The following is a 16381-nucleotide window of genomic DNA, read 5'->3' as shown; positions in this document are numbered from 1 at the left end:
ATATATATATTTTTTTTTTTATTAAGAAGAAGTCAGAATAGTTCAGCAATATGAGAGAGATAGATTTTAATCATATGGCAATTAAACAGAGGTGCATTCATGTCTTCAATCACACAGGCACTGCAGTTTTTGTACAATACAGTACACGGAACTGTTATAAATTACAAGCCATACCAAAAATAAATGGATACCAAAGAGGCGAGGACACCCGGGAATTAAGGTGGTAGCCATTGATTTTGGTGTCAGACAATTTTAAGCAGGCCGCAACCCAGTCCATAGATACAGATCAATCCAGTCTGCGATGATTTTAGTCCTCTCTGTATATTTAAATGAACATAACAAAAAAAGTAAATTCACAATTTCTGCGTAACAGAGACTTGAATCCATGTTGTATCTAAAGGTTTTATCCATCTTCTGTCAGTCAAGAGGTGAGTCTTTTTGGTCAGTGGGAGGGGGCTCCTATGTGTCTGCGTCAATCCTGTGAGCTGTAAAGTAGAAATAATGGCCGCAAAGTCAGAACGGGCACAGCAAGGTGGCAGATAACCTAGCAAAGTATATTTTAACAGACATTTTCAAAGTAGAGATTAAAAAAAAAAACAACAAAAAAACAAAAAACACTCTGATATGTTTAACATATCAAAACATTTTCAGATTTGAATGAATTCAACCTGCAGTCAAAAATATCTAAAACCCAATTAAATCTATCAAATGAACTTACAATAAAGTATGTTAATGCAATGGAAATTGTGGAAACACTGGTACCGGTACCCATAGTCACCTCAGTGGCCATTTTGTTTGGTACCAGGCTGGATCCCCTTTTGCCTTCTGAACTGCTTTAACTTTTTGTGGCATAGATTCAACAAGGTGATGGAAACATTCCTCCAAGGTTTTGGTCCACGCTGATAGCATCACACAGTTGTTACAGGTTCATCAGCTGCATATCCTGTTCCACCACATCCCAAAGGTGATCTATTGGATTTAGATCTGGTGGCTGTGGAGGCCACTGGAGTACAGTGAACTCATTGTCATGTTCAAGAAACCAGTTTGTGACACTGCACAGCATCCTGCTGGAAGCAGCCATCAGAGGACGGGTACATTGATGTCATAAAGGGATAGACGTGGTCAGCAACAGTACTCAGGTTGTCTGTGGCATTTAAGTGATGCTCAGCTCATACTTAGTGGCCTATAGTATACCAACAAAATCTCCCACACCATTACACCACATCCAGCTTGACAACTGATACAAGGAAGCAAGGTTCCATGCTTTTATATTGTTTATGCCAAATAATTGTGACCCTACCATCTGAATGTCACTGCAGATATCAAAACTCATTTTGGTGATCCCACATGAACTCTAGCCCCTTCGCTGACAGGAGTGGCACCAGTCATGATCTTCTCCTGCTGTAGCCAATCTGGTTCAAAGTTTTGTACATTTAGAGATGCTCTGCTTGGTTGTAATGACTTGTTGAGTTACTGTTGCCTTACCATCAGCTTGAAGCAGTCTGGCCATTATCCTCTGACCACTGATATTAACAAGGAATTTTCACCCAGAGAACTGCTGCTCACTGGATATTTTCACTTTTTTCCTTTTTTTTTTTTTTTTGGACCACTCTCTATAAACCTTGGATTTAGCTGTGTGGCAACATTCCAGGAAATCAAGAGTTTTTGAAATACTCACTTCAGTCCCTCTGGCATCAACCATCTATATTCAAAATCACTTAAAACACTTTTCATCCCTATTCTGCTCAGTCTGAACTTCAGCAGGTCATCAAGACCACATGTACATGCCTAAATGCATTGAACTGCTGCCACTGATTGGCTGATTTGATATTTTGCATTAAGGAAAAGTTGAACAGGTGTACCTAACAAAGTGGCCAGTGATGTGTATAAGCATACTGATTAAGGGACTTACATTGCTTTGGTATCCTGAGTGGTTCCGCATCTCCTGACAAGACTTGATGCATGACTCCGCGGAACTGATAGAGCACCTTCAGGCTCTTCTCCTCCCCCACACAGGGGTCGTAGAAGCCAGGGAGTCCTGACTGGAAAGGGAACATAAAGTCATGCAGCACCAGCAGCAGTAAGGTAGAAAGTTTAAGAGACTGAAATATATTTTTATCCAGGAAAAGACTTAATTCAGAATAAATATTACAGCTGTAAAACTGACTTTTTAAGTACATGTTTAGGATAAATTCGATGAGTCTGGAAGTCTTGCACTGGATTTTTTCTTTTTTTTTTACCTTTGTAGCCTCCGTGAGGATAAGTTTGGAGTCTTTCACCAGACACTGCAGTGGCACAGTCACATCAATGACCTTTGCCCTCTCGTGTTTTCTGCTGTTGTCTGTCACGAACTTGCCGTACCAAGCGTTGAGGATAATGAGACCTAATTAAGGAAGCATCAACATTACAATCCATCTTCTGCAAATTTATCAATAAAACACCTTTCTATGTATTATTTAAGAGTTTTCAGACATTTAACACAAATCTCTGTTTTCACAATCTGAATATTGGGTGCCAGCAGCTGCAGCTAAAGAGTCCATGAACACACCAGAGAGCTTTTTTTTTTTTTTTTTTTTTAAGACTTATTTGTAAAAGTAATTTTGCAAGTGTGCACCAAAAAAAAAAAAAAAAGACACCATAATTCATTTTAATCACAGGCTGCATAAACAATACTGTAACCATTTAATAGAGTGCAGTCAATTAAAAAGAAAAGAGCAGCTGCGTGTCTGTCACTACACAGACACACTGTTATTAACTGTTACTTTATAGGCCTGAAGTCTAGAGGACCTCTGATGACACTAAAAATCAAAACGATCTCTACTGTGACAGGTGTCATAAGGCAATTATCACTTGCCAAACTCCCCCAGGTGAAAATTGCACTGTCTGCTCAAGAGCTTTTTTGTTTCTCTGCTTATCAAAGCTACACTAAAAAGGACTAATTATCACCAGCTGAAATGAAGGCAGCAGGGTCATAAAAAAATCCACTAAAAACTATAGTTCTTCATTAACTGTTTTAGCCTAGTTTAAAAAGCTACCCATTTTCACAATACAGTGGGAACTCTACTTTGGTGTCAACAAAGTGAGTCTCCTGATACTACAAAAGTTTAGTGAACCTCTAAAGATCACTGGAGTGTTTTCTGTGATTTCTTTAATGTGTGAGGCAGGAATTAAAAAGGAGTGAAAACAGATATTTTTGTTGTTAATAGAAGACTATTTTATTTTGATGTAGCCAAATGTTGCAATATCTCAGAAATCACACTCTGTAGTGAGCAACATTCAACCAGGCATGACTAGATTTCGCTCAAAATGTATGAAAATAGCTCTGAATCCATCCATTCATCCATCTTCTTCCACTTATCCAATTTGCTGAATCCAAAATAATTTTTTTTTTCTTAACAATCGGCTAAAAATAACATCATTTCTAGGATAAGCGCTTTCTTTAAATATTACTGATCTTACCCATCCGAGACTCCTCAGCTTCAATAATCCTGCGCACTGACTCCTGCATGAGCAAGACCTTCAGATATGAAGAAAAAAAAAGACACAAATAGTAAGATTTCACATCATGCGGATTAAACTAATGAATTTGACTAATGCTCTGCATTTGATCTAATCCCATCTCAGCCCCTCATCTGTGTGTTGGTGGGAATAATACTCCTTGACAGACACAATACCTGCATCCCTTACCTAACGCTGACAACAACGTAGGATTGGCACCGCAGCTTGTAAAATACTCACAGCAGCCTCTGCCTCTTGTTTCTTTTTGGCTATATCGGAGGCTGAGCTCTCCCTCTGCTTCTCCAACTCTCTGTTGAGTTCAAAGATAAATGGAGAAATAAAACGAGCTCATAAAATCTGGCCATAATAATACATGTGGTGCTACTTCCAATAACATTGCTCGCATGAAACAACTAAGGTAAAGAAAGTTTCTTACTGTTCCTTCTGGGCCCGCACGTACGGCCGAATAATAAGCTGCTGGATGGCGAGGTAGAAAACCAGTGGTCCCACTGTGGCATAAAATACAGCACTAGGCAGGAGTTGGTCAGTCAGGTGAATAGGGAAGAAATACGTCTGGCTGGCTCTGTTAAGTCTGCAGATAGAGAGCCGGTGTTATTATTTCTATCTATAGCCATCTGCCTAAAGTTGAAAACAAACCAAGTGAAAATATTGCAGAGCTGTAGGTCAAATGGGAGAGTGAGCTGTGTGCTGTTTCTCAGATGATTAATTTATGTGATATGCTCTCCTTAAGTCTGTCTGTGTCTAAAAATAAGACGTCAACTGTACATACGCATGCTTTTAAAAATCATACCCCAGGAATACCTAACATCATATTGGACTGAATCCTTTGTGAACATGTGCAGATACACAATCCCCATTGGGGGTGGTTTTTTTTTTTTAAAAGAAAAGGCAACAGCAATGTGAGGGGAAAACTTCAGGACACTACACTGAATAGAAAACCAGAACAATGCGTTACACTTACTTAATCTTGAGGGAGACACCTTGGGGCACTCCCACGCTGACAGTGGCCCCGAGGACACTGTGTCGACTGATCTTCCTCTCGGCACCGTATTCTACCACAGTCCCAAAAAACCCTGATCTGTAACATAATGACTAAGTCACTACCACTCTACCCATCGTTTACTTTAACAGGAAGTTCCCTGTATAACAATTATCCCACTGCAAACTTCACTTAATAGAAACATTAATCACCGTAGAGTTAATAAAAAAAAAACACTGCAGAGTTTCACACCAGAAAAGCAATGTTAATATGTCCTACAATAGGGATTTCATTATGAACACATATTGCTCATTAACAGCATACTTTACTGAGCCCTTAATCTTCGTCTGGTCTTCATCCTGGAACTTGTACTGGTAGCTCATCATCATAAAAGTGTGAGGAATGCCAAGCTGCAGATATAAAAAGTAAGTGTTAATCTTGGCACTACTGTCATAACCGGCTGCGATTTTAAGTTACGTATAACTCCCGGCTCCTGACCTGCATTGCGAAGGTGAAATGGCTGCTCTTAGTGTCCCTCACTATGCTGGTGTTCATGGAGGACTGGATCCCCCAGCGCCACTGTAAGTAGCCCATAGTGTTCTTGTCTAGGTGACGGGCCAGCACCGTCGTGAACCCGGGACGTATACCTCGAGATGAAAACTGAAGCCCGCACTGAGCAGTCACAAAGCTGAGGCGACAAAAGAAAAATAAATAAATCTGTGAAATTCTTCATGCTCTTGTGAAAATACTGAGGACTGATTTATTTTCACTAGTATTTCTAAACATACAATCGAGGCGTCAAGTTGCGGAATATCTTCATTCCGAGAAAAGGGCCGTGAGTGTCTCCAGCTCCCAGCTCTACCTGTGCAAACGCAGACGCCAAATAACATCTTGCATCTTAAAATGTCACTGCATGTTGTAAAACACATGCAGACAGTTGGTTTATGACAAATAGCAGGCAAGAATAAAAGAGTGTGCAGTGCCCGCTGAAAATGCAGCATACCTCCCCCCACCCCTTAGCTGATGTGACTCTTCTCAAGGCCAGGTTAATAGTGCCACCTCCATTTCCATTGTGGGTTGACAAGGATCCAGACAAAATGGCTGTGTCTTTTGTAGTAAGAGGAGCCTGCAGCAGGACACATAAAACTCTAAGTCCTTTGAGTGGCAGGACATCAAACATTTCCAATAGTCATCACAGAGTTGGCATCTTTAAATCCAGAACACATCACAGCAAGAATTCTGGAGCATCCAGTTACCTCTATGGACTGTGATATGTGCATTTTGTTGATTTCCACATGTGGGACTCCACTTTCAACCATATCTTCATAGTCCTCTTCATACCGGTCAAAAAGGTCCGTGGCATCAATACCCACACTAATCGTTCCCTGCGAAGTGATCAAGAATTGATATGGTGTCTATTAAAAATTCATAAAATATGCACACGATGCCTGGGTTATATATTCACTTCAATGTGAGGCTTCTTATCTTTCCCCAAACACACCTTTGGGTTGGTCCTTTGCTGAAGCCTTCTCTCCTCTCGCTCTCTCTGAAGGCGCTCATACTCTTCTCGAATCTCTGCAGGAGTTCTTTTCCTCTCCACCACCTGCAGGAAGAAGATATATTATTTGAATGCAAAGCGAGCAGTGGACTGACAGGTTACATATATAGGTTTACAGTTGAAAAATTAATAAAAAAAATTTATATATATCAAAAGTTTGGACACACCTTCTCATTCAATGTTTTTCTTTTTTCCTAGACTGTAAATTAATACTGAAGTCATCCAGACAATGAAAGACCACATAAGCAATCATGTAATAAACAAATCAAAATATGTTTTAGATTTTAGATTCTCCAAAGTTGGCCCCTTTTGCTTTGCTTACAGCTTTGCACACTCTTGGCAGTCTCTCAGTCAGCTTCATGAAGTAATCACCAGATAATGGTTTTCCAACAGTCTTGAAGGAGTTCCCAGAGGTGCTGAACATTTGTTGGCTGCTCTGCCTTCACTCTGCCTTCCAACTCATCCCAAACCATCTCAATTGGGTTTAGACCAGGTGATTGTGTAGGTCAGGTCATCTGACGCAACACTCCATCACCCTCTTTTTTGCTCGTGGAGGTGTGTTTGGGGATGTTGTCCTGTTGAAAAACAAATGATGGTCCTGCTAAGCGCAAACCAGATGTGATGGCATGTCGCTGCAGAATGCTGTGGTGGCCATGCTGGTAAAGTGTGCCTTGGATTTTGAATAAATCGCCACCAGTGTCACCATCAAAGCACCCCCATACCATCACACTTCCTCCTCCATACTTCACAGTGGGAAATACACATGTAGGAACCATCTGCTCACCTTTTTCTTTGTCTTACAAAGACATGGCATTTGGAACCAAAAATCTCATATTTGGACTCAACAGACCATCCATCCATCCATCCATTTGCTTCCGCTTATCCTGTTCAGGGTCGCGGGGGGGGGGGGCTGGAGCCTATCCCAGCTGTCATAGGGCGAGAGGCAGGGTACACCCTGAACAGGTCGCCAGCCTGTCACAGGGCCAACACAGAAAGACGAACAACCTTTCACACTCTCATTCACACCTATGGGCAATTTAGAGTAGCCAATTAACCTAACCCCACTAAGTGCATGTCTTTGGAATGTGGGAGGAAACCGGAGTACCCGGAGGAAACCCACGCAAGCACGGGGAGAACATGCAAACTCCACACAGAGAGAGGGAGAGGCCTGGGCCAAGGTGGAATCGAACCCAGGCCTTCCAGATGGTATTCTATCTGTGAGGCAGCAGTGTTAACCACTGCGCCACCGTGCTGCCCGGACTCAACAGACCAAAGGACAAATTTCCACTGGTCTAATGTCCATTCCTTGTGTTCCTTGGCTCAAGCCATTCTCTTCCACAGAAGCGGCTTGTTTGCTGCAATTCAACCATAAAGTCCAGATTCACGCAGTCTTCTCTGAACAGTTGATGCTGAGATGTGTGTACTACTTGAACTCTGTGGAGCATTTAGGTGGGCTATTATCTGGGATGCTGTTAACTTGCAGTTTCTGAGGCTGGTAACTCTGATGAACTTATCCTGTGCAGCAGAGGTAACTCTTGGTCTTCCTTTCCTGGCCGGTCCTGAGGAGAGCCAGTTTCATCACAATGTTTGATGCTCTTTGCGACTGCACTTGAGGATACTTTCAAAGTTCTTGAAATTTTTCAGATTGACTTACCCTCATTTCTTAATGATGTAATGAAGGACTGTTGTTTTTCTTTACTTATTTGAGTAGTTCTTCCCATAATATGGATTAGAGCATTACTCAAATAGGGCTATTCACTGTATAACAACTCTACTACTTCACAACACAACTGATGGTCTCAATTCAAGAAATTAACTCTTGGCAAGGCACAGCTGTTAACAGAAAGCCATTCCAGGTGACTACCTCATAAAGCTGACTGAGAAAATGCCAAAATGTACAAAGCTGTCATCTAAGTAAGATGTGCCTACGCTGAAGAATCTAAAATATAAAACATATTCTGTTTTTTTTAAAACACTTTTATGTTTACTAAATAATTCTATATGTATTTCTTCACAGTTTGGATTAGTATTAATTTACAATGCAGACAATTTTTAAATAATGAAAAACCACTGAATGAGAAGGTGTACCTGAACTTGTGACTGGTACTGTATATATTTATTACTCTCCCATATGTTCTGCCTCTGTAAACATTTGTTCTTTCTGCACCATACTTTGTACTGTCCAGCATTATTAGATGAAGCCAAAGAACAGTTTTACATAAAGGAAGCAATGTTACATGCATCTTTTAAACGTGTTATTTTTTTAATGCATGCCTCATGATGCTCCCACCAGTCTTCTCAATATGTCAAATAAACTACCACAAAGAGGAAGCTTGTTTTTGGTTTTTTATTTTTTAATACTGGAAATTTAATTTTTGATTTCCTTTAAAAATGTCAAACTACCTAGAAGAATCCAAGTGGAAAACATACTTATTTACAGAACATATAAAAATTCTACTGGATTAAATACCTTAGAAACAGAAGGATGATAAGAAGGCATTTATGGCCAATCTGATTCTGCTGAAAACCAAACGGATTTTCTCAAAAAAATTTGTTTTTGTTCTAACCATCTTTGCTTTTTGACTGTCAAAACATGTCACATTTATAATGAATTGGATATATAGTATTTCAAAAATGAAAAAATTGACCCTTGCAATCATTATTATCACAATAACTGCCACACAGCTGGCCCCATGAGGTGCGTCAGACACCCCCCCCCGACACCATACGACGTAACCTACATCGTAACCTGACATGGGCCCCTGCAATGCCACTACACATTGCATCTACACAACCCACAACTACCACTGATTCCTCCTATTCATTTGTAGCTACTTTTGTGCTGCAGTTTTTAAATTTATCAGTCAGAGAATAATAACAATTGCCTCAATATAAGGAATAATAACCACAGTATCAATATAATGACTCTCAATTGTCTGCAAATTCCTGGAGGGAGACTGCCAAAACTATTGGAATGGATGTGAGTGAAAGTACAAAGAAGTGGAAAAACTTGAGGGACACACTTGCCTTTGAGAGAAAAAAGAAAAAGAAAAAAAACCTGACCACAACCAACAGTGGAGACCCAGTAGGGAAATAATGTCCTGGCATTTATTTGTTTCTATCACGGCTGGCACTGCATGTCAAACACCAGGACACGACCACAAGAAAGTCAACACATAATGAACTGCAACCACAAATGCTGGCAACAATGTAGGCTATGTTGTAGACTGTCTAAATCAGCCGTAAGTCACTGAAAGACTCACCTCCCATCCTTCAACATCAAGTCCTCGCTTGCCATAGATATCATAGATAGCGCGTGCTTGAGGATCACTGAGCACTAAAAGGAGATGCAAAATATTAACTAGAAGTATACTTTCCTTATGTCTAGAAAAATATTCAAGTCATGATCAATTTGATACAGAGATGAAAAGAGAGTCTGTGCGATCAATGCTTTTCTTACCTTCATAAGCTTCGTGTACAAGGTTAAAAAGGTGCTCTGCTTGTCTCTTTAGGTCAGGATCCCGGTGTTTGTCTGGGTGATACAGCATGCATAATCGTCTGTATGCTGCCTTCAGCTCCTCCTGTGTAGCCTGAAGGCGAAAAAGACAGCGCGGCACAGTTACAGCATAATGTAACGTGGAGTAAGACAAAAATAGTTTGAAAATAATGTAACCTAGCCTACTGTTATCCCAGCATCTTTTATTTTGAAAATCACAAACGCAGATATATTTTTTTCATCAAAACTTCAGAATCAAAGTTTTTCCACATTTTTTTTGACTACTCTAACTTTTAAGAACTTTTAAGAACCCATTTATACTATAACTAGCATTGCGTGTTGCACGATGAAGCTCTCAAGTTAATTAGCTACTTAGCACTTTCCAAAGTACATGACATCCATATGAAACTGAAAATAACTGCCAGTCTGTGAGCATCAGCTCTCAGATTCCTACAGAAATACTCCAATTCTCTGTCCTAACCAACTGACACATCACGCTGGCAAAGCTCTCACCCCACGACCCTTATGTGCTCACTGAAACAACCGAAGACTTAATCAATGTCGAGGGTCACAAGCTAGCTACCTAGCTAATGTTTCATCTCATTTTTGGAGTAACCGCTTAATATCAGCCGTATAAAGTTTATAGGACGACTGCTGCTAAAGCCGCACACACAATCGTTCGGGTCCCAGCTGCAAACTGTACCTCTCGTCTGACATTTAGCAGGGAATAATAATCATCACTGGCGATCTCGTCATCGTCCAAGGCAGACGCCATGTTCACACCCGGTCATGTCTTCTTTGTGTCATTTATCTCACTCAAAGGTTTCTGTTCGCGCTCTGTCGCCCCCTTCTGTTTGGGATGAGCGACAACTCTGCAGCTGTTTTCTACATGCTGACACATTGGTATGCTGTCCTGTGCATATTTAAGTCCAATTCATTCATTGCTGTTGCTGTGCTTATGAGGAACAGTGCGTAGGAAATCCAGCAGTGAAAAAGAAAATGGCATTTGCCATCCGTGGTTTTACTTTAAAGTTATTTCAGTGTTCATTAAACGTGATTGATCTTATTTTACTTTTGCAAATGATATTATATAATGGCTAAGTAATTTACAAGGGGGAATATTATGAATATGCACCGAATGTGTATTTTTCCAGGTGAAAGAAACTGAATGTTGCTCATATTCACAGGGAACGTGTATGCCTTAATTCTAAAGGGATATTGCCTGCATCATATTCAGCTATAGAAGCAATTAAGGCAGGGGGTGAAGAAAATCACATTAGGTCTTTCATTAATTACTCTCTTCGCAATAACAACAAGCCGTTGACTGCACAAGGCGCAGCAGCAGCAGGCAGCAGGGGAGCTGTTCTTTCAGCACCACCACCTCAAACTATAGACTGCATTTCAACGCTGACGGCCAGCAGCCTGTTAAAGGCTGTCCTTGAGTGGAGTGCCGCAGTTGAAGCGATTAAGCACAGTGATCTGTAATTAGATTGCCTCAAGCCATTTAACGTATATTGTCAAGCATGTGTGATTGCGCCATAATGATAGCAGTTGCAACAAAAAAAAAAACAAAACAAAAAACTTCCATGGTATAGCGGGTAGAGTTTAAGTTAACTCTGGACCCGAAACAGCTGTTTACATGGACTCCACCGCCCGCAGCCTCCCTCGTGGTGGAACAGAAGGTGGTATCCACATCTCTTGGAAATCAATGCAGTTTTCAGTATTGTGGTGAAATCATTTAGACAGGACTACAGGGGGAAAAAGTAGTCTGCAGGCTCCCAAATGTAAACGGACAGATGATTGGCAGACTGTGCAGAGTACTGTCTAATATGTCTCAAAAGTTTTATCATTTGTTTCTTGCAGGATAGCCTTGTCTTCACTTGTCTTCAGTTCTTTCCCCACATCTGAAACTCGGCGTCCTAAATACAGGAAAATGAAACTTAAAAATTAAAAAAAAAGTGTGCAATCATGGCTGATCATGAAAATTTCTTCTTTTTTTTTTTTTCTTTTCTGAGGCTGACTGTCCAGTTATTAGTTGTATGAAACATATCATGTCTCCAGTATCAGATTAGATAAGCAGACTTTGATTAAAAAACAATTAATGAGGGACATTAAGCACTCAATTTCGTCTAATAATTAGTTTTGCGTCACTTGGTGATGACAGTGTAAAACAACTTGGGTACGGTGGCTCAAAGGGAAGCATTTAATATTCACAATCTAATTAGTTTCAATAAAAGAAAAAAATATGCAAGCAACCTGCTCGACAAAGTTTTTTTTTCTTTTTTATAATAAGAAAGCGTCACCATCTTTTAAAGACCAGCATCGCCTCTGAGCTGTTTTAAATTCCCTTCAAAAAAAAAAGAAAAAGAAAAAAGAAAGGAAAAAAAAACGGCTGGCGGTGCCAAGGTGAGGGGAGATGTGTTGTTTTTCATCCCGGAGCCTCTCTGTCAGTCACCGCCTCACAGCCAATGATAAGTTCGCCTCGGTCGGACCGACTCGCCGCTTGCTCCTCCGGTCCCTCCTCGTGCTGTCCTCGCCGTGCACGCGCGTGGTACCCACGGTCGTGAGGAGGAGGAGGATGTTGCGCGTGAAGGGGAAATGGCTGCCGAAAACAAGCCGGAAGGTAAGAGAAATATAATGGGATTAATTTACTAGTATGACTGCGGTGTGGATTTTGGAACAGCTGCAACTCCGTGCGGAAATGACACACGCGCGAGGGCGAGTGGAGAAATTTTCGGTAGAAAGCGGCTCCGCTATTTTCCTCCGAATAGGCTGCTAAAACGTGGAGACATCACCTAGCCAGCTAATATTAGCTTGCATTCTAGCCAAGCTACTATTCCCATCGTAGCCCACATTTAAAAGCACGCCACGGGGACGAATAGCGTGGTAAAAGTGCCGTGTTTACCGTTTATTGTGCTCGGGATCCTTGTCAAATGACGAGCAATTCAAGTTGTTAACAACAAGGCTAAGTTAATGACAACATGTCATTGGCATCGACTAACTTCTTCCCTTATTACCCAGCTTTAAAAGCGGCTTGGTTGTGTTAGTTTATATGTCAATACGGCTCTGTTTTCGAGCCGCTTTTTGCAGCTTGTTTTGACGGCATTGCAGTAGGTTAATTATTGAGACATGTCTGATTTAAAATGTAGCCTATAAGTCTTGTTTTTTTTTTTTTCTCTCTCTCTCATCTTGGAGAGGGTCGTTCGGTTACCCCCCTTTTGGAGCGCGAGAAATTTCTTTGGCTTTCAGCGGACAGTGTTTATGAGTGATGTATTGTTTTTAAATGAACGAATATTAGCCTACGTTTTCCAAATGCCAATTAATACTACTTGGTCTATATTTGGTCCGAGACACGGGCATCAAAGCGCTGTGATGCCTGCTCCGCTTGCAGTGCCCTATCGCACTCGAAATGCCATCACACCGGAGGAAACAGGGAGGATGAAGAAGTAGGATTTCCAGCAGCCTGCCTGCCCATTACACTACTTTACACATAGGACAAAACGAAGACTCCCCCTCCCCACCACCTCCCCCTCCACCAGCTGACTTCACACGGCTCGCTAAGTTGAAATGAAATGCACTAGACTTAATTATTTTCCTTCTTAGTGGAATATTTTATTGCAGCCCATATAAGAGATTTGATCTCATTCAGACAGGCCCATGGATTTTTTGGGTGAGTAATTAAACAACGCCTGCATGGAAATAAAGATATTATCTATGATTTTTTTTAACGGACTAGTTTTCCTGGCGCCTTTTCGCTGGTAATGGCATTTGAAGGAGACTGGAGCCAGTTACTTATTTACAATCTCAGTTTGTGTTTTTGTTTTATTTGTTGTTGACAAATATGAAATGTGTATATGATAAAAAAAATATTTTTAACAAATATCTTGGAATTAAACGCATGATTAATTACGTTATGGTTAATGCTTATTAAAATATTTTGCTATTTATCAGTTTAATTGGTTTATTCATAAGTATTTAACTTTTTAAAATGAACATAGAGTATAGTATTAGATCATTATATTCTTGCTTTTTGTATACGTGTATTTTTTTTTATATTTGCTGATTTATACAGAGCCTTAGGGTGCAGCAAAATAGTCTTTCTTGATTTGTTTTAATTGGACGCTTACATTGAGAAAGAGAACATTTCTTTTTTTTCATGAATTATTTGGTCCAGCTGTTTTTGAGCTGTTTATGTTTTATTGCAGGATTGCAAATTAAACAGACGTCTGTCAGTCTTTGGTGTCAGTAACCTCAAACACAAATTCTTTTTGATGTAGAATTACTGCAATGTTTCAAATTGTCTCGGTCCATGTGAGGGAAGATGATAAAACGCTGGGATTTTAGTTGTTTGGATGTCAGTGTGCCAACCACTAAAGCGAGTCCCACCAGGGGGTGATATTGAGCTACAGAAGCTCACTTACATGAGGGATCAGTCTGTGGCTATGACAAAAAAAAAAAAAAAAAAATGAAGACATCTGGTTTTGTGATAGTAATGACTTCACTGTGGCGTATAGTCCTAATGAATTCATCTACATAGTTGAACTTAACAAATAGACTGTAGCTGATAATCGTGATGTCTCCCCCAACACAAGGAGCTCTCACTGCAAACCTTGACTTGAAAGTCCCATTGCTGAGCCGGTCAAGTTATTTTCAGAGTTCCTGTGAGGCCGGTCAGTGGAAAAAGGAGGAGGAAGGGGGGCATAAAGAGACAGAGAGTGCTTCATATCTTTATGTAAACGCTGTATAGTCTCATGCAAACCTGGCCATTAAAGCTTTTACATAAAGCTGCCATGAATCATTCCTCCTGCACCCAGTTTTTATATTTCAGCAGGAATGTAAAACATTTAAATTAACACAAATTTTACAGTTTTTGCATGACATGTTCCTGGATGTCTGGCAGCCACTAAGAGAGCTCAACAGTATTTCCTTAACCTTTTGTCCTTGTGGTATGCGGGCAGCTCTGATCACTCTTAGCTGTTTGGCAGGTCTTATGATGGCCCATAACAACTGAGGGTTACATCTTGTGTTAAACCCAGGGGCCATGACCCAGCCTCACGCTGTGGTGTAATGTTTACATCCTGGGGTATTTCTCTCCAGCCTAACTGATTGTCTAGCCCCTTGGGGTTATTTTTTTCCCCTTCACACTCATAAAAAGCTCTGTGTGTCCGCTACTTTAAGTACAAAGCCTGGAGGGCACTGAAAGGACATGCTTGATATGTCTCACACTGACACTGGTCTGGATAAAACTACAGCCAGTGGTCTTATGAATCCGCTAGAGCAGAAATCTCATACAGATATTTCTGTGCTACAGCCAAATGTGAGAAATGAAACAAGAAGATTTGTGAAGAAAACACTGTGTAAAAATGTAATCATGATATTAACTGCTGAATGTAAATGTTGATATGGCAATTTTTATAGTCTAGCAGAATCATGTAGCATATTTAGATTAATTTAAAAATCAAGTAATTGCAAATGCAGTGATGAAGGGAGTGTTTACTCACAGAGTTCACACAGGTGTGTTAACCTGCATAAATCCAAGAGTAATGCAAACAATCAACAAAGCTTGCTTTTTGAAATGTGGTAAATAAGGCCTGCAGTCTCTGCCCATGTAAGGAAGTGATTTTTCTCTTTTTTTTAAACGGGTGCAGTTTGAAAAGTTCCATGATGTTATCATTTAACTCAAAGTTCAGGGTGAAGCAGCAGCAAAACATCAAGTAAACACGCAGTCAGCCATTAACTTACAAAAGTGCTTGTGCAGCAATGGCATAAATATTTCTCTGCTGTTTTGTAAAGAGGGATGAATTTAACCTCCTCGTGATGTCGGATAACTTGCTCTTCCAGTTTTGTGTGGAATCGGGCTCTAGCTATTTTTTTTTTTTTTTTTTTACCTCGGGATTTTAATTGAATCAGTGAAGTACGGATGAATGGGGCCCAAGTCCTGTCTGTGGTTGCTGAGACGTCTGCATGTAATAGACCTTTACCGACAGCTTTGCGGGGTCTCCACTGATTGATTGTATTGATTCTTCCAGTTTACCAATGACACAATAAGAAGTGTTACTGACCCATATCAAAACAGGCCAGAGCAATAGTAACCCATATTAATGGCCATTTTTCTTGTAGGGACAAAAACATTCTGTTGGTGGAAAGCTTCACTGTTTTAAACACCCAAATGGCAAATTCAATATGTGTTATTACCCTCATTATTGTTGGTGTTGTTATTATTCCCATCATATTTTTCTCAACAGCTCTTGTGTGTTTTAAATGCATTTAAAAAAAAAAACTGTCTACAGTTTCTGTTGATGTTGCTTGCATGGGGGAGTTTACTTAGGTATCACAGGCTGGGAGAATGCTTCTTTTCCTCGATTTTCTCTACTTTTCTCTTTGCCTCCTGAAGGACTGAAGAAAGTTCGTAATCCGGATCGAATGTACAGATCAGCAGTGTGTTATGCTGGCCACGGTCCACCTAAGAATATCAGTGATGACACAGAGACGAACAGTAAGAGTCAGTTATTAATACTGCATTGCTGCTGCAAGAGGCCACTAGCTGGCCAATCTATTATTCATCCATCAATTCATTTATTTACTTCTTGATTTCATCCGTCCCCATGCCCCCTCCTTCTTTTATTCTTCTCCAACACAACACCTCCTCCGGCTGCTCTGTTGATTGAAGTGTCTGCTTTACAGGATCACGCTGTCAATAGCTGAAGTGTTGTCGTTAACTAAGAGTGATTTCAGGTTGAGGCCAGGGGATCAGGACCTGAGCAGACCCTCAGAGAGAAAGCTTATGCTTTGATCCATCAATTATGACCCAGGACTTGCTTTTTCTTTG

At 40.4% G+C, this 16381-nt stretch overlaps 2 protein-coding genes across 5 annotated transcripts in view; one reads left to right on the top strand and one right to left on the bottom strand.

Moving 5' to 3' along the window:
* Nucleotides 1–57: 57 nt before the first annotated feature.
* dnajc11a (DnaJ (Hsp40) homolog, subfamily C, member 11a) lies at nt 58–10385 on the bottom strand. The gene is made up of 16 exons (XM_030733717.1): nt 10256–10385; nt 9517–9646; nt 9320–9393; nt 6000–6101; nt 5755–5883; nt 5502–5624; nt 5287–5360; nt 4997–5186; nt 4823–4908; nt 4481–4597; nt 3935–4090; nt 3739–3808; nt 3460–3517; nt 2241–2383; nt 1913–2042; nt 58–485 (listed from the first exon to the last, which is right to left on the bottom strand). The coding sequence occupies exons 1-16, from the start codon at nt 10325–10327 to the stop codon at nt 460–462; spliced, it is 1680 nt and encodes a 559-aa protein (XP_030589577.1). The 5' UTR covers nt 10328–10385; the 3' UTR covers nt 58–459.
* A 1680-nt stretch (nt 10386–12065) lies between these two features.
* Nucleotides 12066–16381, top strand: part of camta1a (calmodulin binding transcription activator 1a) — a 284069-nt gene continuing 279753 nt past the window's right edge. For all 4 annotated transcript variants that reach the window (XM_030734206.1, XM_030734207.1, XM_030734204.1 and 1 more), the window contains exons 1-2: nt 12066–12175; nt 15947–16048. In XM_030734206.1, the coding sequence (XP_030590066.1) occupies nt 12151–12175; nt 15947–16048 (127 nt within the window). In that variant the 5' untranslated portion in view covers nt 12066–12150. The remainder of the gene's footprint in view (nt 12176–15946; nt 16049–16381) is intronic.

The sequence above is a fragment of the Archocentrus centrarchus genome, chromosome 7, assembly GCF_007364275.1.
Source record: "Archocentrus centrarchus isolate MPI-CPG fArcCen1 chromosome 7, fArcCen1, whole genome shotgun sequence".
Classification (NCBI taxonomy): domain Eukaryota; kingdom Metazoa; phylum Chordata; class Actinopteri; order Cichliformes; family Cichlidae; genus Archocentrus; species Archocentrus centrarchus.
Note: the sequence above shows the minus strand (reverse complement) of the source record. Positions and strands in the feature narration are given on the sequence as shown.